This window comes from Muntiacus reevesi, chromosome 9 (assembly GCF_963930625.1).
Source record: "Muntiacus reevesi chromosome 9, mMunRee1.1, whole genome shotgun sequence".
Lineage (NCBI taxonomy): Eukaryota > Metazoa > Chordata > Mammalia > Artiodactyla > Cervidae > Muntiacus > Muntiacus reevesi.
The window spans coordinates 57,669,879-57,695,915 of NC_089257.1; the positions used below are offsets into that span (position 1 = coordinate 57,669,879).

A 26,037-nucleotide genomic window follows, 5' to 3' on the forward strand; every position below is an offset into this window, starting at 1 on the left:
ACATATAGATTGTATGAGCTGCATGAGCAAACAAAGGATAAAGGGTTCTTTTGGACCAGACTACCTTCTTTGAAGGGAAGGTACTGCACAATCTTTATCATGCAGATGACCTCACTAGTGTTGATGAAGCAATTTCAGATTGACTGTTTTAAAGGTCACATTTCTGGGAAGAGTTGAAACTTTCAGTAAGTCTTGGTTTGCTATCCTGGAGTGCAAATGACTCTATTTGGGGCTTATTGCTTTTCAACAATATTAATTACAGAAAAGTAAAACAAAGAGATGCCACTTTTATCCAACAAATGGATCAAAATATACAATTTGGCAACATAAAGTAACTATGTGGATATAGAAGGGAAGATTCTCATACACAGCTATTAAGTGTATACATTTCTCAGCCTTTGTGAGAATGCTAGTGACAGTGTTGCATAAATGAATGTAGGGTATGTTTATTACAGTATTGTCTGTGGAGTCCCATACCAAGGCCACAGATGCAGGGCCCGGCACTAAGGTTATCTTTAGAATTGAATGAGCCCCATAGCAACCGTTGCCAAAAGATCCCTGATCCCTACCAGGCAGCTTCCTGGCCCCTGGTATTTCGTATTAGGCAAAAATACCCACTCTAACCAATTACCTAATGTTACCCTCCTAGCAGGATTTTCTTCGTGTTGAGACTATAAATACTGGCTACCAACCCACGAAAAGCATTGGCTCTCTCTGGTTGGTCATGAGGTCCGTCCGCTGCATTTGTTGGGCCCTAATCTTTGCTCCCTGCTCTTAATAAACTACCCCCTTCTGAAATACTCTGTGTCCGGAAATTCTTTTCCAGCTCACACTCAGACTGACACAACACTGTCCATGATAACAATTATAAACAACATATATTATCACTAGGCGAATGGCTACTCAGACTGTGGAATGTCATGCAGAAAGATAGAAGGAATAAGGGTGAAATGTATGTACTATGAACAGATGTCCAAGACCCCTCGCTAATGTTGTGGAATCTGGAGTCGCAAAACACACCTCAGAGGACACTCAAGACAGTGGAGTACAGCTTATTACGCCAGCAGGTCCAGGGTAATCAGTTCCCAACAAGGACCCTGATGTTTCTGAGAGGCCCAGTTTTATACCACCCTTCCCTGCCCCCCACATGATTGGTTACATGTTAGCAACCTCTTTGTTGTATATGACTGAGTTTTACAGTAGGTGTTAGGAGAACAAACAATTAAGGTTAAACCGTGTGTGTGTGTGTGTGTGTGTGTGTTAGGAGAACAAACAAGGTTAAACCGTGTGTGTGTGTGTGTGTGTGTGTGTGTGCGCGCGCCTGACCTCCACTATAACATCCGTTTGCCATCTGTAGGAAGGGAAGTCTCCAGGAGATATGATTTTCATTGGCAACAGTTTCCTCACTCTTGGGGAGGGTTCAGGCCCAGTTTACATCTTGCTTTAAGATGGATGACAGGCTTCAAGATGGAGTGTGTCGTGCTTTCCTCACACTGGCCCCACCACTAGGAGAAAATGGCAAACTGAGGACTCCACCATGAACACAGAACTCCACCATGAACACCTACACACAGAACGAGTAGGAAACTGAAGCCCACTCCAGTATTCTTGCCTGGAAAACCCCATTGACAGAGGGGCCTTGAGGGCTACAGTTCACGGGGGTGGTAAAGAGCTGGACAAGACTGAAGCCACTGAGCAACAGAGCAGCAAGCTTCTACTACGCTCCAATCGGTTCACGTACAAGATACCATTTAGCTCTTACAGTAACGGTATTATTTGGCCCATTAAAGAAGAAGGACACTGAGGTTCAAGGTGGATTTGCCCGAATCCCTACAACTGATGGCAGTATTCACCCCCCGAACTGCTCTTTTCTACCATGCTTCCCTGATAATGCAAAGAAAGGTGTGTGTGTGTGTGGGGGGGGGGGGGGCGGGGATCAAGAAAAACAGGTAAAGATATAGGTATCAAAATTAAAACGAATAAAACAGCCGAAACAAAAAAGAAGAGGCCCCCCCGACCCCGCAAGTTCACGAGTGTAAATTCACTACCCGCCCCCCGCCAACCCCATCGCCCGTCCCCCTGCAGAGCGGGGCAGGAGAGTTGGACAGAAGCGGTCTGTCTGAAGCCCTTGACTCGGGTTCGCGCCCCGGTGAACAAGAGACCTCCCAGAACGAGGGGGCACAGAGAAACAACCAATCCTCCTAGAGCCTAGAAAGGCCCCACCGCGGCGAGGAGGCGGGGCGAAGGGCAGTTTCCGGTTCCGGGCGCAAAGGCCCCACGTGTTCCGACCCGCCGGGCCCCGCGCGGCTCGGATCCGGCGGCGCTGCCTCTGCCGGGAGTGGGTGGGGGAGAAGCCGGGGCAGGGGAGGAGCCGCCCGAGCTGTTGGAGCCGTGAGTGCTGGGGGCTGGGCCGGGCCGGGCCGGTGCGGGCTGAGCGGGGCTAAGCGGCGAGGAGGGGGAGGGGTCGGAGACCCCGCCCCCCTGGAGCCCTGGGGGAATCGTACTGTCCTGGGGAAGGGGTGGCGGCAGTGCGTGGAGGGTGCCGAGGCGTGGTGGTCCCCGTGTGTCTTGGCGGCCGAAGCTAGAGCCTCCGGGGATGTGGATGGCGATCCATGCTTCTTTCTTTGCAGCCACCGCCCTCCGCCCCCTCTTGAGGCCTGCAGAAACGCAGTTAGTTCGTACCTCCCGTTGCTTCCGCGCCAACAGCCCCCCTTCCCCCTGAAACCGAGGGAGGAGTGGTCGAGGCCCCTTCAGTTCCGGCGGCTTTTTCTCACCCCGCCTCTCACCTGGCTCGAGCAGTCCTCCCGAAGGCTCCCTGTCCTGGCGAATCCCATCACTTGCCAGCCACAAACTCCGCTGCAACACACGCAAATACATTCACCTGTGATTTTATCACCCATGATCATCGGAGGCTTTGGAGACCATCTGGTCTGTGCCTTTTCAGCTCACTGTTACCGAACCGAACCTCCTCTCAACCCAGTGACTGCTGTTTTCACTTGCAACCCCTAGCAGCCAGTTTTGGCACTTCTCGATACCACCGCTACCCTCAACGGGAGTATCCGGGCCCGGCTGTTTGTCTGGTTTCACTAAAAGTTTGTCAGTTTGTCTGCCATGAATTTGCTCCGTTTTCTCAGAAAGTTGTCAGGCAGGTTTTAATTTTTCTGGACAGGAATATTCTTTTCTCCTGGTCACTTTGATAACCCTGCCTGCCTTGGTCCTGGGGTGCTCCCACATCTTAGCACATCCAGGGTCTACTTAGAGGCTAAGCTTATGACTATTGCTTTTTCTCTGTCCACATTCTGCTGGTGACACCCAAGGCTGCCTCCCTCGGAAGCCACAAGGAGAGCTAGTGGAGTCGCTCATCCCTCCAACTTCTCTTCCAAGCTGCTCTATGGGCCTTGAGCCAGAAAGCCACTTAGGAAGGATTGTGGGGCAGCCATGGGAGACTTGTTAGTGGGAGATATATGAGAGGGGAGCGGTTAGGGATTGCAGGCATTTGTCTTTGGTAACTTTCTGCTTTTACTGTCCCGAGTAAGAAGGTTGGCAGGGGTGGAGGGAGGACGGGAACTTTTCTTCCTAGGACCAAACGCATGAGATTCCTAGTCTTTACCCCTTTTTTCTCCTTCTGTACCACTTTTGCAGTCTATATATACTATATTTCAGTAGACAGTAATTTCAAGTGCATATCAAGGTTTACTACTAAGTGAGGGACTCTTGAGCATTATAAACTATACAGATGAGGTAAGTTATAGGTTTACAACTTTATTTTTCCAATTATTTGGCAGAGGCGAAAACATATAATGGTCCTAGACACTTTTCTGCCCTTACATTTGGGCAGCACTGGAAAAGTTGGACGCCCTCTGCTCATATCTTAGATTTTCTTCCTTTGCTTTTGGTACTGGTACTCAGACTTACTAAACATCGTCATCCCCTGGAAGGCCCACAGGTTACTGGAGCCACCCCGAGTTACTGTCTGTAAGTCAGAGCTGGGGCTTGATCATTTGCATTTCTAACAAGTCCTGTGGTGCTGGCGCTGCTGATCTGGTTTTCTGACAATGAGAACCACTGCCTTTGGCCAAACTTCTTCACACGTCCCAGTGGTTTGAGCATCAAAAGAGCTGTGTGTGAGCACTTCTGTGCTTGAAACTAGTAACAGATCTTGTGTGGGTAATATAACCACTTAGGTCTGAGTTCTTTCATTTGTAAAATTAAGAAAATGTCCTCCTTTGCAGCCAAGTGCAACATCTTAAGCTGAATTGATGGTGAAATGTTGAGTTTTCCCCTTGATTTTCTTGATTCTTTTAATAGGAGCTTTAATTTCAATCATATAGCTTATACCCATATTCTCAAGTTTTGCTGTGAGTTCCTAGTATATTGAAGTCCCTGCTGTTTTTTAACTACATTAAATTCTTTTGGATCAGGTCCTGTGATTTTTTTTTTATCTTTCTTTGCCCTGCACCTTGAATTGTGTGGGAAACACAGTTGATGTTCAGTAGATATTTCTGGGCTGAATGAACTTCATCCCCTCCCTTTCTCCTCACTCAAAGAAGTTTCTCACCACTAATTCTTTGTAACAAAGTAGTATATGACTGTGCCACCTGATTCTCCGCAGGGGATTGAAATAAATGCTGATGTCAAATTCCTGTAACTGTTCCCAGAAGCCCTGACACCCACTGATTCTGAACTACAACTGAATATTCAAGTTGGAGGAAGAGCAGTGAGCCACTTAATTAAATGCATTACACATTTATTGAGCATCTTTTTTAATCAAGTGTTTGCCAAAGTGTTAGGAACTGGAAATATCAAAATATATAAGGAGGCCCTTGCCTTCAGGGATGGGGCTTACCGTGGGAGACAGACTAAACAGCACAAGGATGGCATCCTGTGATTACTTCTACTTCAGGACCGTGATGTAGTCTGCAGCAGAAACCTGGTACTACTACGATTTCTCTGGTCCAGCAGGCATGGGTTCCATCTTCCATCATCTCATCATATGGAGGGGAGCCTTGAGCAAAGCCAGGAGGAAGTCATCTAGATACAGAGCAGGGAGTATCTTGACAGACGATTAATTAAAAACTAAAAACATAGTGAATGACTTTTGAATTAACTATTCTGAATTATTCATATTTACACCTCAGGTCAGGCTATGTTTACAAAATATATTATCCTGGTTTTTTTTCCTCATTAAATAATGGTTCCTCTATGTGATTGACATTGACCATATTCATTGTAGTGAATTAAATGCATTTGGCTAGTTTAACTCTTGGCTGCCGGATAAAAGCTGCTGCCCTCATCAGGGTGGGTGTCAGGTTGGGTGGTCACGTTTTTCCTACTTCAGATTAGTTTTTGATGTTTGGTTATAAACTGAGGCGTATAGATTGGCCTGCTTTATTCAGGCTATTAACCACCTCTGAGTAAAAACCTGCAAGGTTAAAAAGCCTAGCTTCATGTTGGAGGTTAACCACTAGGCTCATGGTGGCAGGATGTTTAATTCTGGACTCACAACCTGTATTTGGCCTCTGGCCCTTCTCAACTCTTGAATAAATTCCTCTCACTATCTTCAGACTAATAAATTATGGCTCAAGTACTCAATAAAGAGGCCACATATCCTTGTACCCCTCAAAGCTCCTCCTCTGTTACCATCAAAAAGCCAGATAGTTTCTCAAAATGATCCAGCTCTCTACCTTTTGCTAGAAAATCATCCCCATTTTCAGGATGAGTTGATGTAACTTGTCCCAGATGATACATCTCCAGGAGGAAGAACACAGGTTGTCTACCTCTGACGGCAGAACTGTCAACAGTGGGACAGGAGTGCCTCCTGGACCTGTGGACATGCCTATCAGTTCAGTTCAGTTGCTCAGTCATGTCCGACTCTTTGTGACCCCATGGACTGCAGCACCCCAGGCTTCCCTGTACATCACCAACTCCCAGAGCTTGCTCAAACTCATGTCCATCGAGTCGGTGATGCCATCCAGCCATCTCATCTTCTGTCATCCCCTTCTCCTCCCGCCTTAAATCTTTACCAGCATCAGGGTCTTTTCAAATGAGTCAGTTCTTTGCATCAGGTGGCCAAAGTATTGGAGTTTCAACTTCAGCATCAGTCCTTTCAATGAATATTCAGTACTGATTTCCTTTAGGATGGACTGGTTGGATCTCCTTGCAGTCCAAGAGACTCTCAGAGTCTTCAACACCAGAGTTCAAAACCATCAGTTCTTTGGCACTCAGCTTTCTTTATAGTCCACCTCTCACATCCATACATGACTACTGGAAAAACCGTAGCTTTGACTACCTATAGGAAACACTTTGCTGCTGCTGCTAAGTCGATTCAGTCGTGTCCGACTCTGTGCGACCCCATAGACGGCAGCCCACCAGGCTCCCCCATCCCTGGGATTCTCCAGGCAAGAACGCTGGAGTGGGTTGCCATTTCCTTCTCCAATCCATGAAGGTGAAAAGTGAAAGTGAAGTCGCTCAGTCGTGTCTGACTCTTCGCTACCCCATGGGCTGCAGCCTCCCAGGCTCCTCCGTCCATGGGATTTTCCAGGCAAGAGTACTGGAGTGGGGTGCCATCGCCTCTCCGAGGAAACACTTTAATTAAAACTAAAGTGAATTATTGTGATTATTATAGCTTTATTTACAGTTTTCATGATTATATTTACTCTCAATTACATTTTTAGACCTTGATCCTAATCACAAAAGGCTACAAAATTTGGGGGCAGGAGATATTTATGTCTTTATATGTTGAGTCTAATGAAGGCAGAGAAAATTAAATGGCAAAACTGTCTTAAATAGTTTTTAAACATGGTTTGAAGCACACTGATCATGATGTGTTAGAAGGCAAGAAGTCTGTGAAATTTTTCCCTTTCATTTCTTTTGCCTTCTGGGTTAGGTTTTCAGAGGCTGTCTTGGGTATACAGGTTCAGCTCCAGATGGCTGCAATAAAGGAGATCCCACAGTAAAAACACATGAATGTTTTTGGTTTCCCAAAAAATTCTGTTTCCACTGTACTGTAATCAATTGTATGCAATAGCATTATGTCTTTAAAAAAATGTATATACCTTAATTTTAAAAGGCTTTATTGCTAAAAAAAAAAAAAAAAAAAAAGATGCTAACCATCATCTGACTCTTCAGCAAATGATAATCTTTTAGCTGAGGGAGGATCTTGCCTTGGTATTGATGGCTGGTGACTGATCGGGCTACTGTTGGCTGAAGGTTGAGGTGTCTGTGGCAGTTTCTTAAAATAAGACAACAGTGAAGTGTACTGCATCGGTTGACTTCCTTTCATAAACAGTTTCTCTGTGGCAGGCAGTGCTGCTTGATAGCATTTTACCCACAGTAGAACTTCTTTCAAAATTGAAGTCATTGCTCTCAAGCCCTGCCACTACTTTATCAACTAAGCTGTGTGATATTCTGAATCCGTAGTTGTCATTGCAACAGTCTCCACAGCACTGTCCCAAGAGTGGATTTCATCCCAGGAAAACACTTGCTTACATAAGAAGAGGTTTCTTACCCATGAAGGTTTTAGCATGAGATTATAGCATTCAGTCACATCTTCAGGCTCCATTTCTGATTCTAGTTCTCTTGCTATTAAACAGTAAGACTCAAAGGCCGAAATTAGTCTTTCATCCATGGGCTATGGGATGGTTGTGTGAGCAGGCATGAAAACAACGTTAATCTTGTACGTCATCAAAGCTCTTGGGTGACCTGGTGCATTGTCAATGAGAAGTAATATTTTGAAAGAAGTCTTTTTTTTTCCTTAGAAATAGATTTCATCAGTGAGTTTAAGATATCCAGCAAACCATGTTGTGACAGATGCGGTGTCACCCAGGCTTTCTTGTTCCATTTATAGGGCACAGGCAGAGTTTGTTTAACATAATTCTTAAGGGCCCTAGGATTTTCAGAATAGTAAATAAGCAGTGGCTTAAACCGAAAGTCTCCAGCTGCATTAACCCTTAACAAGAGAGTCAGCCTGTCCTTTGATGCTTTGAAGCTAATTATTGACTTCTGTCTAGCTATGAGGGCTTCCCAGTGGTGCAGTGGTAGAGAATCCGCTTACCAGTGCAGGAAACGGAAGAGATGTGGGTTCAGTCCCTGGGTCGGGAAGATCCTCTGGAGTCGGAAACGGCAACCCACTCCAGTATTCTTGCCTGGACAATCCCATGGATGGGGCAGCCTCGTGGGTTATGGTCCATGGGGTTGCAAAGAATCAGACATGAATGAATACACACACTGTAGCTATGAGAATTCCAGATGACAACTTCTAGTAAAAGGCTGTTTTGTTTACATTGAAAATAGGCTGTTTAGTGCAGCCACCTTCATGAATTTTCTTAGCTAGAGCTGGATAACTTGTAGCTTCTTCATCAGTACTTGCAGCTTCTCCTTCCACTTTATGGAGATGGCTTCTTTCCTTAAACCTCATGAACTAACCTCTCCTAGCTTCAGACTTCTTTTGCAGCCGCCTTACCTCTCTCGGCCTTCACAGAATTGAAGAGGGCTAGGGCCTTACTCTGGATGAAGCTTTGGCTCAAAGGATTCAACGATCCTTTGAATTGGCTGGTTTGATTGCCTATCTAAACCACTAAAACTTTTACCACTTTCTTATATTTATGAACTCCCTGGAGTAGCACTTTTAATTTTGTTCAAGAACTTTATCTCTGCTTTCCAGTTTGGCTAACTGGTGTAGGAAGCATAGTTTTTGGCCTGTCCTATCTTTGAACATGTCCTCCTCATCAAGTTTAATCATTTTTTGTTTTTTATTTAAAGCAAGAGACATAAAAAAAAATAAAGCAAGAGACATGTGACTCTTCGGGCCCACTGTAGGGTTATTAATTTTCTTAATTTCAATATTATTGTGTCTAAGGGAATAGGACAAGAGAGAGATGGGGGAACAGCTGGTAAGTGGAGAAGTCAAAAAGTACACATTTATTGATTGTTTGCTATCTTATATGAGTGCAGATTGTGGCACTCCAAAACAATTGCAGTAGTAACATCAAGGATCACTAATCAGAGATCACCATAACAAACATAAAAATAATTAAGTTTGAAATATTGCAAAGATTATAAAAATGTAATTACATCAAGTGAGCTAATGCTGGTAGGAAAATGGCTTGCTCCAGTCAGGGTTGCCACAAACCTTTAATTTGTAAAATGAAACAAATGAAAAACCACATTATCTCTGAAGCATAAAAAAGATGAAATGCAGTAAAACAGGGTATGCCTGTATGCACTGGATTTGCCTCAGGTTGCCTCTTACTGTTCAAGGGAGGGGACAGAACTGTGATTTAAGTAGAAGCGTTGCTAATGTGGTCTTAGGCAGGAGAGCCTATCTTTAAGCTTTCATCCTGTCTGTGTCCTAAGGACCTTGTTTAATCTTTGCTTGTAAGTGCTTTCAAAGCCAGGACTCTCGTCTTGGTTTAACACTTTATTTTTTCTTTTTCTGGCTGCACTGAGTGGCTTGCAGGATCTTGGTTCCCTGACCAGGGATCGAACCTGGGCCATGGCGGTGAGAGTACCACATGGGCTAACCACTGGGCTGCCAGGGAACTCCCTTGTATTAATCACTCAGTCATGTCCAACTCTGCAACCTCAGGGACTGTAGCCCGCCAGGCTCCTCTGTCCATAGAATTCTCCAGGTAAGAATACTGGAGTGGGTAGCCGTTTTCCTTCTCCAGGGATCTTCCAGAGCCAGGATTCAAACCTGGGTCACCTGCATCACAGGCAGATTCTTTACTGTCTGAGATACCAGGGAAGCCCAGAAAACTCCCTAGACACTGTACTTTAGATGTAATAGTAAACAGACCAAGATTTTAAATCTGTGTATTAAAATTTTTTTTCTTGGCATTATGATGAAATAAAGGACTTTTGCTCATCATTTAAATCTTGCCTTCTTCCCAAAAGGATTTAAAGTAATTTGCAGGAAAGAGAACAGAATATATGGAGCATCTGCCTTATACCAAGCTCTGTGCTGAAAGCAATTCAGTGTGTTACTTCACTTATCCTTTAAACAACCATATGAGGTGTGAAGTGTTGGCCACATTCTGAAATTTGGACTGAGGTTTAAGGAGTATCCCCTGGCTAATAAATGAGGAGAGGGTGTCAGACTAAGGCTCCAGAGCCCCTAATCATTTTGTGTAGAGTGTGGTTAGACATTAGACTAAGGATAACTAACAGTAAAGTGGTAGAATCTTTCCAGTAGGAGGATCTTAGTGGGTAATCTTTAGTTTTAAAGAGTAGTGCAGGAGTGATAAAGGGCAGTGAACAATGTTTATTGGCTGATTTCTAGAACAACAGAAGGAGCAGTTGCAAGGTTGGGTTAGCCCCAGTGAGCAGACATTCACATCTCCAGACTGTGGGCCTGCATCATCCAGAAAAGGGAGACTGGGAGGGATTTAAGTATCAGCTGAATATCATCATTTGAACCTCTGATCACTGTTTTCTTCTGAAGATTATTTGCCGGTAAATAGATTCAGTAGATCCTATCTTTCTCTAGGTTAGATGCTGCAGGACTACAACCACCCACATAGTAATAACATTTTAAGCTAGAGACCCAGGTATCTTTTCACTGTCTGTACTGTTCTGTTCTTGTCAGCAGGATTAAGTTAAGGCCTTCACTGGCGTGTGTGTGTGTGTGTGTGTGTGTGTGTGCATGCGTGTGTGTGCTCAGTTGTGTCTGACTCTTTGCCACCCCATGGACTGTAGCCTGGCTCCTCTGTCTATGGGATTCTCCAGGCAAGAATACTAGAGTGGGTTGTCATTTCCTCCTCCAGGGGATCTTCCTGACTCAGGGATTGAACCCGTGTCTCTTGAGTCTCCTGCATTAGCAGGTGGATTCTATCCCAGCTGAGCCACCTGGGAAGCTCGCTAGCATGGGACTCACTCAGGGACAGAGACAGCTGGACCGCGGACGGGAGAAAGGTCTTGCCTCTCCACCTCTCCTCCCCAGTCTTGCCCCAGCCATCTTAGAAACACTGAAGAGACTAGGTCATGCGGCCTGCCCGGGCCAAGGCTCATGAAGCATCTCTGTAGACATCATGTTCAAGCCTTCTGAAACCAGGTCTTTCACTTTTTTTGGCCTTGCCTCTCGGTCTCTCTGTAGCATCCTGGTTTTGGGCTTTTAGCTATCACTGTAGAGCCATTCCAAGGACAGACACTGAGGGGAGGCATTAGAATAGCAAAGGCAACAAATTCCTAGGCACACTTGTAGGGTAGCCCACCCATAAAGGGCAGAATAAAATACAATGTCCATTTTCTGTCTCTAGTACTGATGTGTAACATTTGCACAGCACACTAGTTTGTAAGCTCTCACAGACCTCAGTGAATCCTGTGTATTAGGGGTGTGGTTGTCTGCAGAGAGTTTCATCCTTTACAAGCACTCTTGTGTCCATTGTCTCAGGAAACAGGTTCGTCCCAGGTTCGTAGGGATGTGGGCCCGGACATACATCTCTGGATACTGAATCTGGTACTCTTCCCACAGCACTGCCCACCTCCTCCCTTCCCATCTCCTGCGCCAAGAAGGATGGCTCTGCCTCCCCTTATTCTGCTGTTGGCTGATTTTTAAAAAATATTTATTCACTTATTTGACTGTGCCAGGTTTTAGTTGTGACACACAGGATCTTTGATCTTTGTTGGAGCATGCAGTATCTTTAGTTGTGGCATGTGGGATCTAGTTCCCCCACCAGGGATCGAACCCAGGCCCTCTGCATTGGGAGAGCAGACTCTTAGCTGCTGGACCACCAGGGAAGTCCCCACTGTTGCTGACCTTTTGCCTCCATCTCATCTTCTTAGCCTGCCAAAATAAATACAAAGCAAGCAAATAAAGCAGGTTTTATGTGGTGCTATTATATTCTCTTTTTGGGGAAAGCAAAGCCCTATAAGAGCAGCACCCTCTGTCATAGCACATAGACTCTGTAATGGGGAATCCTGTGGACTGTGCTACATGAAAACAGTGAGAGTTCCTGGTTGGCTTTGCTGGGGAAGTTCTTGGACTTTTAAGATAGTAATAATAGAAATCCCTTCATTAAGCTGGAGACCCTGTATATCAATACCATCTTCTTCCCCTCCGTTGCAGATGTGGGGGGGCATTGTCCTGGTAAATCATCACTGTTCAGTTGGTGAGTCGTGTCCAACTCTTTGACCCCATGGACTGCAGCACGCCAGGCTTCCCTGTCCTTCACTATCTCCTGGAGTTTGCTCAAACTCATGTGCATTGAGTTGGTGAGTCTTATCTAACCATCTCATCCTCTGCCACCCTCTTCTCCTTTTGCCTTCATTCTTTCCCAGCATCAGGGTCTTTTCCAGTGAGTTGGCTCTTCGCATCAGGTGACCAAAGGATTGAAGCTTCAACATCAGCCCTTCCAATGAATATTCAAGTTGATTTCCTTAAGGATTGATGAATTTGATCTCTTTGCTATCCAAGGGACCCTCACCACGATTTGAAAGCATCAGTCATTGTTGTAGTTGCATTAAATTACTTGATGTCTGATTTTGTGATTATTAAAGTTGATTCAAATCTTCAGAGGAAAATAACTTTGTTTTTCTTTTCCAAACACAGAGTTCTTGTGACTTATATGTGGATTCTCCCAGGGCAACCTGAAGATTCCTTGTGATGAGTTGTGGTTTCCTCACTTCAGGGACCACTGACAGTATTCTGTTTTATTCACAATCCAAATAACAAGTGTTTTTTCCTTATTTATCCATCTGTCTAGCACAGAGTTTGCTGAACAAATGGATAAATAAAAATTAATAAGACACTGGATCTGTCCTTCTGGAGAAAGACTTAAAAAGAACTTTCTGTGGTCTCTGCCTGGGAACCTGTTGACAGCCTTGAGCTGGGTACTGTCCAGCCCTGTCCTCAGAGCTTCGTGGTCTGGTGAATTAAACAGGAGTGTGAATGGTTCTTGCCATGCATAAGGTAGATGGATGTGTGTGCTGTGATACAGAGTCTAGGTTCCTGTGCAAACAGTTTGGGAGGACCAGGGAGGGTGTCCAGGAAAAGCAGGTCTGAAGGATGAGTAGAGTTGACCAAGTAAAGGGGATAAAAAGGGTATTTCAAGGCGCGTCAACAGCATCAGGAACAAAAACTGAATGAGAGCACAGAAGAGAGAGCTGTATGTGCAGGCAGCAGCGTACAGTGGAGTAGCAGTCATGGGAATAAAGATGGGCAGGGGCCAGGTCTTGCAGGGCCTCGAGAGTCAAATTATAAGAAGTTTAGATTTTCTCCTGTGGACACTCTGGAGCTGTTGGCTGATTTTATATGTTAGGAAGTTTAGTCAGGGACTTCCTTGGTGGTCCAGTGGTTAAGTCATCTTCCAGTGCAGGGTGTGCAGGTTCAAACCGTGGTCAGGTAACTGCTGCTGCTGCTGCTAAGTCACTTCAGTCATGTCCAACTCTGTGCGACCCCATAGACGGTAGCCTACCAGGCTCCACCATCCCTGGGATTCTCCAGGTCAGGTAGTAAGATCCCACAAAACAAAACAGAAGTAATATTGTAACAAATTCAATAAAGACTTTAGAAATGGTCCACATTAAAAAAAAAAAAAAAAAAAATCCGGGTGCCCCCTCCAAAAAAAAAAAAAGACTCAGGCCTTACTGAAGTATTGCAGGTGGAACTGACGTGGACATGGCTCCTGCCCATTTCAGGATGCTGGCACTCATCCACCTCCCTTCCGCAAAGCTAAAGGTAGATGTGTAGGTTCCAGAAATAAAAGCTGGAGGAGGGAGTCACTCTTGACTCCACCACAGCCCAAGGAGATTTCACACCAAAATAAAGGCTTACTCCCACCAATGAGATATGAGAGTGGGGGACTGGTGGGGACAGGGGAAGAATATGGAGTTGAACCATCTGCCAGCCTGGAGCCTGGAAGAGCTACTCCTGGGAAAGTGTGTCTCCTGATCACACGGAAGGGCAAGGGAAGTGTAGGACTTCACAGCCTTGGGTCAGAGGCTTAGGCCTAAATAACACACTGTCAACATGATTCAGGAAATGCTCTGAGAAGATCAGATCATTGAAACCACTAGTACTTGAGTAGAAGCAAATGAAATTTCATTCAAAGGGCTCACTTTTGTAACCTAGGGCTCTCAGGTCACCCAAAGAAAATGGACAAAAGCATTAAAAAAAATACAAACTGCCCATGAAGAAAAACCACCATGAGGTAGAGCGGATTTAATACATAGGAAAATTAGCCCAGGGGCAGCATTGCACATTAGACAGCATGTTACAGCTGTTACGAATGAATTGCTAGGACTTCCCTGGTGGTCCAGTGGTTAGGACTCCCCTTCCAGTGCAAGGGACGTGGGTTCAATCCCTGGTCATGGAACTAAGACTTCATGTGCCATCTGGTGCGGTCAAAAAATTTAAAAAGAGAGGATTACTGACCTTGAGATACACCTGGGGCAATTGTGCATAGATGCTTAGTTGCTGAGTCGCATTTGACTTTGCATCCCCATGGACTGTATCCCACTAGGCTCCTCTGTCCATGGGATCCTCTAGGCAAGAACACTGGAGTGGGTTGCCATTTCCTTCTCCAGGGGCAGTTGTGGTGAAGCAGAAAAAGATGGGAACATGAAGAACCCCTCAGGTTGCACATGGAAAGTGGTGGTAGGGGCAGCCACCAGGAGGACACTGGTGAGAGCCACCAGGAGGACACTGGTGAGATTTGAACCAGGTACTTCATCCCACACACATGCAACTGTGGTCGTAGGGGTTAGTGGGTCATCAAGCTTTGACTAAGGGAATGGCAGAGGAGATGAGATGGATGAATTTGAAAGATTTAGAACATAGGTTTAACAAGATTTGGTGAATAAAAGAGAATAGAAACTTACAGTGGGAAAGACTTTCATCCTGTTAATGTAGGAAGGAAACTTCAAAGTGGAGACTTACTCATTTAAATGCATTTATTGTGCGATTTCTTACAGGTATTGGAGATTGATCACAGCACAGTTCCCTACTTCAAGAAGTTTCACAGGAAAGATAGGTGATGGCTGTGTGATATGGCAGATTTGAGATATAGATGTGCTTAGATAGCTAGGGAAGTGGTGATTCCTAACCATGCTTAAGGGCCAGGGAATGGGTTCAAAGAAAGCGTCTCAGAAAACATGAAGCCTTATCTATGTCTTGAAAGACAAGTTTAACCTAATGAAGGATCAAGATTCTGAAGGAACTGCATGTGGAGAGGACAAAGAGCATAGAGCTTTTGTGTGCTTCACATGCACTCTGTGTGTGTGTTTGAAATGATAGGAGAGGAAGGCAAAGGAGTAACAAGATGAAGGCCAACCTAATACATAACCCTTAGAAGTTCATATTTCAGTTGCAAGACAGAGAGGAGTGATTGAATATCTTAAATAAGGAAGGGACAGGACCAGATTTGCAAAGGGCACTCACTCTGGTGATAATGATGGATGGTAACTTAAAAGTAATGAACCTGGAGACAGGTAGCTCATGTGTAGAGGCAGCTGCAGTAATTCAGAAAACTGATTAAGACCTAAACTACAAATCCCGGAAATGAAGAAGGAATAAGAGCACACGTGCAGCATCGGGGGTGGGAGTTTTCAATACATAAGGAACAGACTCTTAGGGACTTGGAGGTCTGTAAAGACACCCTACTGTAGGAAGGTGAGCAATGCATTCATTATAGCAGGTGCCACAGAGAAAGGGGGAGGATACAAGCCCTGAAAAGTAAACAGAGGCTGGTTGTGAAGGGCTTCATGTGCCATGCCGAGGATTTTGGAACTGATCATACTTACAAAGTTACTATTTTAAAATATTGGGTGATGCCATTGTAACTATAATTCAGAAAGATAATAGTTAAAATTGGGGCACCATCGCTCTTCTAAGCACTTCACAGATACTCCTCATAGTAACCCTGTTAGATGGATTCCATCCTTACCTTCACTCTGGAAATGGGAAAACAGGCAGAAGGAGGATAAAAATTGACCATGGCCCCCACACCTCTTAAACAGTAGAGCGAGGATTCAAACCCTGACAGTCTGATTGTCTGACTCTAGGACTCCCAATCTTAATCATAGACACATTAGGTGTTTCTCAACCAGGATGCACTTCAGAACCATATGTAGCATTTCTTAATGATACAGTTGTCTAGACTGACTTGAATCAGAGTGTCCAGAAGAATGCTCTGATTCTGTGTTCTGCAGAAGCTCAGCTGGTGAACTTGTTGCAGTCTGCTCATAGCTGACTGCTACAGGACTCCCAATGAGGAAGTCGTGGCAGTAGTCCAGGCAAGAGGTGAGGGCCCAAACAGGAGGAAACAGACTTAGAGGCTTAAGAGGCAGAACTGGTTTAATGAGCTATAAGCAATGGGGAAGAATCAACATTGAATCCAAAGATTATAAAGTTGAGTGTTTACTTAACAAAGTGATGATCTCAACCAACAGAGGATACCAGGAAGAGGGGTGGATTTGGGAGTAAGAATCATGAATTTAGTTTTCAGCATTCAGGTTAAAGTGTCTGTAGGTCTCCCAATTAAAGACATCTTAAGAGGAGGGTCACTTCACGGGGTGCCTGTGTGCCAGCTGCTGTTTCTGTGGCTTTCCTCACTGTTACCTCATACAGTCCTCCCCTCAAATCTCTGAGAGTCCCCACTTTACAAAAGAAATTGATAATGGAATGTGATTCGGTTCACTGAACCTCCATTAAGTCTTCTCTATTTCAGGCCTATTGATGTGTCACTTCTTGGAACATATATCCCCATGTATGTGTCAGCATGTGTGTGTCTGTAAAACAGATTGTGGTCAATACCACATTTTTAGCAGGCAGTTTTAAGTATCCTTTCTCCTACTGTTTTCCTTTAAGTTTCACAGATTTTATGAAATAGAAATGCAGTTTTTTTCTGTTTTTATATGAGGTGTGACCCTTGCCTAGTAAAAGGAATGGGAGAACATTCCTTCAGACACAGATTTCCCTATTCCAACTAGGTCTATGTACAGAGTGTGTTACAGAGATTAGGGGAATGGGAACTTGAGTTCGGGAGTATTATTTGTACAGGATTAAGACTGAGCTCAGAACTGTGACTCCTGTGGGTACCTTCATGCTTAGCCAGTTGTCTATCTTCACTTCTCTACCCCAGGTCGCTTGGGAGAAACTCCAGGATTCGCGTAGGCTGATAGAGGGGGAACTGTGTGAGCTCTCGATGGTGTGAGGCCACCTCAGAGCCAGACAATGGCTACTGCCTTGGAGCCGGAGGACCAGGATCTTTGGGAAGAGGAGGGAATTCTCATGGTGAAGCTGGAAGACGACTTCCCCAGTGGGCCGGAGTCTGTCTCACAGAGGGATGACCCTGTGCTCGAGACGTCGCACCAGAACTTCCGGCGCTTCCGCTACCAGGAAGCAGCCAGCCCGCGGGAAGCCCTCATCCGCCTCCGAGAACTGTGTCGTCAGTGGCTGAGGCCAGAGCGGAGGACGAAGGAGCAGATCCTGGAGCTGCTGGTGCTAGAGCAGTTCCTCACCGTCCTGCCCGGGGAGCTGCAGAGCTGGGTGCGGGGCCAGCGGCCCGAGAGTGGCGAGGAGGCCGTGACCCTGGTGGAGGGTTTGCAGAAACAGCCCAGGAGACCAAGGCGGTGGGTGAGGAGGGGGAGTCCTGATCTGTGTGATGCGGAGGGGGTCTACCGGCTGGAAGGATGGCTAGGGCTCACAGAAATCACCCCGTAAACTTAACTGGCTCTGCCCTTGGGTTGCACCTACATCCATACGCCCCATGGGACAGCGGAGTGTGTGTGTTTGTGTGTGTGACTTCCTGGTTCTTGAAACACCTGCCTGGGGACCGTCTTTGCGGCCTCATCACCAAGGGTGATATTGCTTTCCTTTTCCCTTTGGGTATTGAACCTCATTTTCCTGGGGGGGAGAATTCTGTGACTTCCTCAGAGGTTCTCAGCCCCTCAGTCAGAGAGGCCCCTCCTAAGACAGCAGAGAGGGTGATGGGAAGAATGGCACCTCAAAGCCCCAGTGATGGGCAGGGTTGAGGGCAAAAAGAAAACAGAGAGGTATCTGAATGTCCCGCGCGCTCCTCCCCGCCCCCGCCCGTTGTTCTGACGACAGTAACCTGAGCTTACCCTCGAACACACCAGGGGGAATGGACTTCCCCTCTTCTCCTGGGCCCCCCTGGGAGTTTTCCGATGGCAGCTTTTCCTGATGTGAGCCCTGTGACACCCAGGACTTTATCCTGACTCAGCGGTGACTGGAAGTTGGAATTGTTCCCAGGTGACTGTCCATGTTCACGGCCAGGAAGTCCTGTCCGAGGAGACAGTGCCTCCAGGAGCAGAGCCCGGGTCACCTAGTGAGCTGCAGGACCCTGCACAGACCTTGACCCCCGAGGAGCTCCGTGAGGAGACCACACAGAGCCCAGATCTGGGGGCATCAGAAGAGCAGACCCCGTGCCAGGAGTCGGAGCTCCAGCCCCTGCAGGAGAGCGGTGGGAAGCCCGCAGGAAGGGGGGGTCATGGCTGAGTGAGGGGTGGGGGTGTTGCTCTCACACCGGGAGGCTGGTAGAGCATGAGTGGAGCAAGCCACAGGACGCAGATGTTGAAAGGAGGCGGTACTAGCCGTAGTCTTGCGAGAGCAGGGCCACCGTGGACAGCAGAACTCTTGGTTATTCCCTGGCATTCCCATAACGTTATAGGTGGCAGCTTTGGGGTGACTCAAATTATTCTTAGGCCAGTGTCTCAACCCCACCCTTCCCACCAGAGACCATGGGGGATGCTCAACTCTTTGCTGGTTATAGGGCTGCCTTTCACGTGACTGATCATCCTCTTCCTGTCTTCTTAGAAGTTCCAGGGCTCCAGGACCCAGCCCTTCCTGAAGAGACGAACCCTGGAAACGCCGAGATGGTCGCCCTTCTCACTGCTCTGTCACAGGTGCGCCTTCATTTCCGTCTGCACCGCAGGGAATTCGAGGAACCATTGAGCATTAGCCGTATGCTGAACAGGTCAGACAGGATACAGGCTTCCATTGTCTGTTGCCAGGTTAAGCTTTGAGTTCTGCATGTGTCTGAAAGGGGAGGAGCTGTATCTCAGAAGAACTTCTTAGTTGGATCTGCAGGCTCCAGAGCCTCTTGATTTGCCACTGAGCTGACAACTAACAAAATGGGGTTCTTTTGGGAAAACTCTGGTACATCTTTGAAGTTGTCAAACTGAGAATTTGTTTTTTATTTTAAGAAATAAACTTGACAGTCATTTGTAAGGGTGACCGACTGGCCTGCAAAATCGATTTTTGATTTTGGTTGCTGTTCTCTCTTAGGGACTCATTCAGTCAGGCCATGGCATTCATGAAGAGTTCACCAGGTCAGGAGCCCTGAAACTAAGCTGAGTGACTGGAGAATAAAGGAATAGAGCTCATCCTTGTTTTTAGATTGTAGAGCTGAAGAGGGAAGTCCTGTTGATGCTATGTAGACTGTATAAGTGGTGCATGATTAGCTAAGGGCAGTTAGGAAGAACGTCCTAGAAAAGATGTATTTTTGCAGAGATATAGGTAGCATTAGAATGATGACTTCCAAGTCCTTTCTCGTATTGTAAATAATATCCTCAGGAAGAACAGTGTAGTCTGGTGCTGAGGGGAAGTGGTTGGATTGGAGAGAACAGGAAGAGGGTCAGTTGCAAGAGCAGAAACTTGGGAAACAGCAACAGAAAATGAAACACAGGTGTCCTGAAAGAGAACCAGGTGTCCCGTTTGAGTTTCTCTGTCTCTTGGACGGACTGTGCGTGTACCAATGACCTTCATTCCAGAAATTAGATATGAGGCTCCGTGAAGCATCACATTGTAATGGAATCCTTGTGTTGTTTCAGGGCTTGGTCACTTTCAAGGATGTTGCCGTGTGCTTCTCCCAGGACCAGTGGAGTGGTCTGGATCCAACCCAGAAAGAGTTCTATGGGGAATACGTCTTGGAAGAAGACTGTGGAATCGTGGTCTCCCTGTGTAAGGAATTTCAAGTGTTTCTAGAGTGTCCTGAGCACAAAGATCTTCCTCTTGTTGGAAACTGAGGGTGTCTTAGACCTTTGATTGTGCGTACTACACTTCTCTTACGCTGACCCCACCAGTGACATGAAAGGACAGCTGAAGAAGATGATAGCTTTCGAAATTAAAGGGAAGAGAAAATGCCTAGAAAGCAGTTGGAAATCTCTAATAAGAAAATAGAACTGTAATATTATAGTTTTAGTGTGAGTTTTAGTTTAGTGTGAGTAGGTAAGCATATCAGTTTTGAAGCAAGCAATAAAAGTTTGGAGTATTCTACTTACTTGAATATAGGAAAAGAGGGTAACACTGCCAGTTGTGTGATTACTGAGTTGCTGGTGAAAGGCAAGAGATACACAGTTCCTGTCAGGGGCTCAAGCTAAAGAGATGGAAGGTTTGAATGGCCTGCCTATGGGATTTTTCTTCAGTCTACCGAACAGAAAAGATCTGCTCTTGACCCAGGGGACTGTTGAGCCAATCGTGATGTCCTGTTTCCCTCTTTTGAGCAGCCTTTCCAATCCCCAGACTAGACGAGATCTCCCTTGTCAGAGAAGAAGAGCCTCTGGTCCCAGATGCCCCAGAGCCTCAGGAGCCTGAAGAGCCAGAAATTCTAAGTTTCACCTACACAGGTGAGGAGTGGCAGGGGATCTGCCCCATGCCTACCCCTCGGCTGCCAGTTCCTCGGGTCAGTGTTTCCCTTGCCCTCTGGAGAGCCCCTCTTTCTGGTTCTTCTAATGGCTCAGCCAGCACCACTGTCTCCCTCTGAAGCCAAACATTCTGTCTTTTCTCCCCGCTTCACACCTGTCATTGGTTTCAGGGATGTGTAATACAAAATGGTGACAGGAAAAAAAGGAAACTTTTGGAATTGCAGCTATACCATTTTTTAAGCTTTTACACAAACCCTTGATCCCCAGTCTCCACATTCGTTCTGCACACAGACTTCTCTAGTTGTGGTACACAGGCTTAGTCGCCTCACTGCATGTGGGATCTTAGTTCCCCAACCAAGGATTGAACCCACGTCCCCTGCATTTAAAGGTGGATTCTTAACCACTAAACCACCGGTAAAGTCCCTCCACATCTGTGAAAGGAGGATGATAATATTTGTCCACATGAAGGCTGTGGCCAGCATGAGATAACATGTAAGACACTGCTCAGATTACAACAGGCATTCAGTTGACCAGTTACTTCTTTTTCCTAGCCTCTGCAGTTGAGAAAAATGAGTTTCTCTCTATATGGTCTTGACCTTTCAGAACAGTGTAAAACTGTCTCCACTGTGCAGAAGACACACCTTCTACCTCTATAATCTCCTCCCTTCTCATCTCTGTTTCTACAGGAGACAGGAGTGATGAGGAGGAGGAGTGTCCTGAGCAAGAAGATCTGAGTTTGGAGGATCCACACAGGTCTGTGTCAGGAGATGCAGAAATTCACCAAACTCCAGACTGGGAAATAGTCTTTGAGGATGATCCTGGGAAACTTAATGAAAGAAGATTCAGCACAAAGATTTCTCAAGTCAATAGTTCAACAAATCTTCAGGAAACCATGCCTGTCCAACCCCTGTTAGGGAGACATCATGTTTGTCCTGTGTGTGAAAAGAGTTTCACTTGTAACTCCCACCTCATTCGACACCTGAGAACTCACACGGGAGAGAAACCTTATAAATGCATGGAGTGTGGGAAGAGCTATACACGGAGCTCCCATCTCGCCAGGCACCAGAAGGTACACAGGATGAACGTTCCTCACAAATACCCGCTAAACCGGAGGAATCTGGGTGAGGCTGCTCCTCTGGGCCAGGCCGAGAGAACCCCACCCGTGGAGAAACCCTATAGGTGTCAGGACTGCGGGAAGCACTTCCGCTGGACTTCCGACCTCGTCAGGCACCAGAGGACGCACACGGGAGAGAAGCCCTTCTTCTGTACCATCTGTGGCAAAAGCTTCAGCCAGAAATCCGTGCTCACCACCCACCAAAGAATCCACCTCGGAGGCAAGCCCTACCTGTGCGGCGAGTGCGGCGAGGACTTCAGCGACCACAGGCGGTACCTGGCCCACCGGAAGACGCACGCGGCCGAGGAGCTGTACCTGTGCAGCGAGTGCGGCCGCTGCTTCAGCCACAGCGCCGCCTTCGCCAAGCACCTGCGGGGACACGCCTCGGTGAGGCCCTGCCGCTGCGGCGAGTGCGGGAAGAGCTTCAGCCGGAGGGACCACCTCGTCAGGCACCAGCGGACACACACAGGCGAGAAGCCGTTCACGTGCCCTACCTGCGGGAAGAGCTTCAGCAGAGGCTACCACTTAATCAGGCACCAGAGGACCCATTCACAAAAGGCCTCCTAGCCAGGGCCTCACGCGGGGACACCTGCCTTCGGCCCTCTCCCGGGGATGGGCTGGGAGAGGCCCTCTTGTCTGCTAGAGGAGACCTTGTCTAGGGCATCTGCCTGACCTGCCCAAGTCTGATGACAGCTTCCCGCAGCTAAATTAGCCCCAGGCAGGACCTCTCAGCCTTCCTCCACACCTTGAGGAGACATTCTTCCCAGAGTTCGCCTGAAATGAGGCCTCTCCTTGGCTAAAAGGCTCCTGCCTCCGCTTGACAGGTGTGAAGCAGGGGGAGTAGAAGACGTAAGAGGTCGGGCTTATTATACTTGCCCCCATCCTGAAGATGATTTAACAGCCTCAGCTTTGAAGTGGCCCAGGACCAATCCTGGTTGGTGAGGGACCAGCCTTTACGATGCCGTCCTCCCTGGGCTCAAACCTTAAAGCACACAGCCCTGAAGTCAGGGCAGGAGAACCATGTCTAGATGGCTCTGCCTCACCCCACAGGTTACCTGTACAAACCTCTCACTGGTTCACTTCCTCACCATGCACTTTCCCTTGACTCTGGGGAGAGGTGTGAGTAGCATTTGATGGGCAGAAACATGAAGGTGGCTTCATGTAGACCTCGTCAGGCTGCTCTCCTCTCCGAGGTCAAAACGACACCAGGTGCCAGACACTGCTTGAAAGGGGAGCCCAGTCAGCAGCCTCTTTCCTCATGAGTGCTTCTCCTGTGAGGAGGCTCATGCCTGGGCCTCCCAGTTTCTTGGTTTTGTCCCTGGCACTTATTCTGCCACAAGTGGGATGTAGCATTTGGGTGCTGAGGGATTCAGTAAAGTCTGATTAAAATCATGGTGAAATCATTTACATTTCCATGTATACACAAGCCCACCCACCCCATCCTTGTCACATGGGTTTGTGCGGGGATTTTTGAGATGGTATCAGCTGATAAAGGCACTCTTAACAATTGTAGAATCATGATGGACAGGCTCACTTTATTTACATGAAGGGAACTGGAGAAGATATGAGCTCAAATTATGGGAAAATTAAGAAAGAGCTGTTGCTGCTGACCAAGGCCATCTAGACTATTCTCCTGACTCCCCACCCTCATCCTCCCTGCCTCACTCTCTGACATCAGGGAGACCTGGGACCCTGAAGAATTTACCAGGAGTAAATGGCTTTCATATCGGCATTGTTTGCTTTTTCTTACATGATTTCATTTTCATGTAAGAACTAAAGTGTAGGATCTCATGGCCCAAGGGTCTCTGTTGTCTGGTAGAGGTTCTGTGGAGCTGAGGCTGAACACTTATGAACCTCACCTGCTCTGATTGTGGACATGGCCAGGACTGGGGAGACCATTCCCTCCATCCATGGAGCACAGGGTATGGGATTAAAGCATGAAAAGGGAGACTGTCTTCTGTGCCTGGTTTCTTCTGCTCTGTTTCTTGAGCTCTTGTGTGCCAGTGTGCACCCGAAAAGCATGGGTAGTGGGATAACAGAGCCTCAAGCTCAAGAGCTCAGCAAAGGGGATTCTCATTCTGGCCAGTGATGGTGTTTCAGCTGACTGGCTTTAACTCAGGTCGACCGTTGTCCTCCTGGAAACATACACATGTGAAATTTTTAAAAAGGAACACTGACAGCCAAGATCCTTGGTTCCTAGCGTTTTCCACCCATCCAGTCTTCAGGACTTCAGGTTCCCAAGACTTCTGAAGATCATTCATACAGAGAGATATGGGAGGACAGGGCAGTTATCCGTGAGGACAGAGAAGCCTTGGCATGGTTAGCAGAGCCATGGGTGGAATCGTGGTAAGATCTGGACTTTGCAAAGTCTGAACTTTGCAGAGGAGACTGTCCTGATATGCAGACTTTTCTGAGCCATTGATCTAACGTCTACGCGTAGTTTGTCTGGATGAAATGCCATAACACCAAAAAAGTGAATGTCTCCTAGATTATATAACATTTATGGAAGTTGATAAAATTCTGGAGGTAAAAGCAAGTTGATTTTTAATTTGCTGACTTGTCTACATTACTGCAGTAGGTGAAAATCTTGTCTAGAGAATTACACATAAAGGGAAGTTTGAGATACAGTTCAGTGTGTTGGAAAATCAGAGTATTTTTATCGCTAATCCCCCTGCAAAGTTTCATATGCTGACACTAAATCTCTGGTCACCTTAAATGACTATTTTCTGAGGTTCCTGGAAGGACATGCTGTCTCCTAAATCTGAACACAAACCGAACCACAGTCCACAGTTGATAGCAGCAGGGCCAGTACCAGAGCCTGGAAGGAGCAGCAGGCAGTACAGCTGAAAATGGGATGCTGGAGGCCAGGGCATCCTGCCATTCCTGAGGGGTCCTTCAAGATTCTGTAAACAGTTGATTCCTGGCATTCTCGAGCACCTTACTAAATAAAAGTTTGTGAGGAAGAAGAGATTATTTGAAGGAAGATACAAAGTAGCCTTATGTAGCCTTATTTATTTATAGCTGTGCCATGGGACATGCAGGATCTTAGTTCCCTGACCAGGAATCAAACCCATGTCCCTTACAGCAGAAGCGCAGAGTCTTAACCACTGGACTGCCAAGGAAGGCCATCGGGCTCTTGCTTAGTCGTTCAGTTGTGTCTGACTCTTTGCGACCCTGTGGACTGTAGCCCGCCAGGCTCCTCTGTCCGTGGGATTCTCCAGGCAAGAATGCTGGAATGGGTCGCTATTCCTTTCTCCAGGAGATCTTCCCAACCCAGGGATCAAACCTGGTTTTCCTGCATTGCAGGCAGATTCTTTACCATCTCAGCTACCTAGTCTAAATTAATTGACAACTTAGAAAATTACTAGATTGTTGGAAATGAAGTGTGATTTGCTAACAAAGTTAAGAAATTAAAATGATAATAGCATTTGGCCATTAATTTAGGAATAACCAAGGAATATTCAGCCTCTTCTCCACTGCATGGAAAAAGAAAAATTTGCTAACGACAGAGATCTGGGCTTTTCAACATTTAAGGAAGAATTGGAGGCAGGTGATCCAACAAAGAAAAGTGAAGAAGAATAAAGAGTGGACTCAGAAAAGAAAAAAAAAAAATCCAAAAGAGAAGAAAATGTTAGAAAGTGGTCAGTGTTGACAAATGCCATCAAGGAGTCTAAGTGCATTGTCTAAGTGATGAAGACTTAAGTGCATTTGACTGATGATGAAATGTGTGATGAAAATTGGATAAGCAGGCAGGAGTGAAGAAAGACTGGAAATATAGGATGCTATACAAAGCTTAAAAAGGAAAGAAAAAGAGTGGCAGTTTGTGGACATTGAGTGTCAAGAAAGGATGTCAGCATTTCTCAGGATAAGGGAGACTTGAAGCATTAGATAAGTTAAAGTAACATTTATTAACCACCTCCTGATTTTTAGACCCTGTGTTCAAAGGTGTATTTATACATTTTATCAAGTTGTAGACACTGAAGAGAAGGAGCAAAGAGAGACTGAGACATTAAAACTACAATAAGAGGAATAAGGACCTCTCTGGTGGTCCAGTGGCTAAGACTGTGCTCCCAAAGCAGGGGACCTGGGTTCAAACCCTGGTCAGGGAACTAGATCCCACATGTTGCAACTAAGACTCAGCACAGCCAAATAGATAAATATTCAAATAACATAAATTGAGTGGCTTAAAAAAAACTTTTTTTTTTAAAGAGGGATAGTTGGAGAAGCAAATCTTTAAGAGGATGGGATCGAAAGGACAGTGGATAGGTTTCCATGGAAAAGTATTCTATGACAAAAAGTAAAACATGTTCAGGTGAGTACAA

The 26,037-nt window shown here is 46.3% G+C and overlaps 1 protein-coding gene across 4 annotated transcripts; it reads left to right on the plus strand.

Annotated features, from left to right (window-relative positions):
• Positions 1 to 2,291: 2,291 nt before the first annotated feature.
• On the plus strand, positions 2,292 to 23,716 carry ZNF202 (zinc finger protein 202). Of its 4 annotated transcripts, XM_065945138.1 has the most exons (7): positions 2,292 to 2,391; positions 17,079 to 17,572; positions 18,209 to 18,419; positions 18,773 to 18,861; positions 19,789 to 19,918; positions 20,464 to 20,583; positions 21,288 to 23,716. In XM_065945138.1, the coding sequence occupies exons 2-7, from the start codon at positions 17,171 to 17,173 to the stop codon at positions 22,280 to 22,282; spliced, it is 1,947 nt and encodes a 648-aa protein (XP_065801210.1). In that variant the 5' UTR covers positions 2,292 to 2,391; positions 17,079 to 17,170; the 3' UTR covers positions 22,283 to 23,716. The 4 variants fall into 4 exon arrangements, with proteins under 4 accessions (XP_065801210.1, XP_065801213.1, XP_065801214.1 ...); XM_065945141.1 differs by lacking the exon at positions 2,292 to 2,391 and having other exon boundaries at positions 17,287 to 17,568; positions 21,288 to 23,715; XM_065945142.1 differs by lacking the exons at positions 2,292 to 2,391; positions 18,209 to 18,419 and having other exon boundaries at positions 17,287 to 17,572; positions 21,288 to 23,715.
• Positions 23,717 to 26,037: the final 2,321 nt, after the last annotated feature.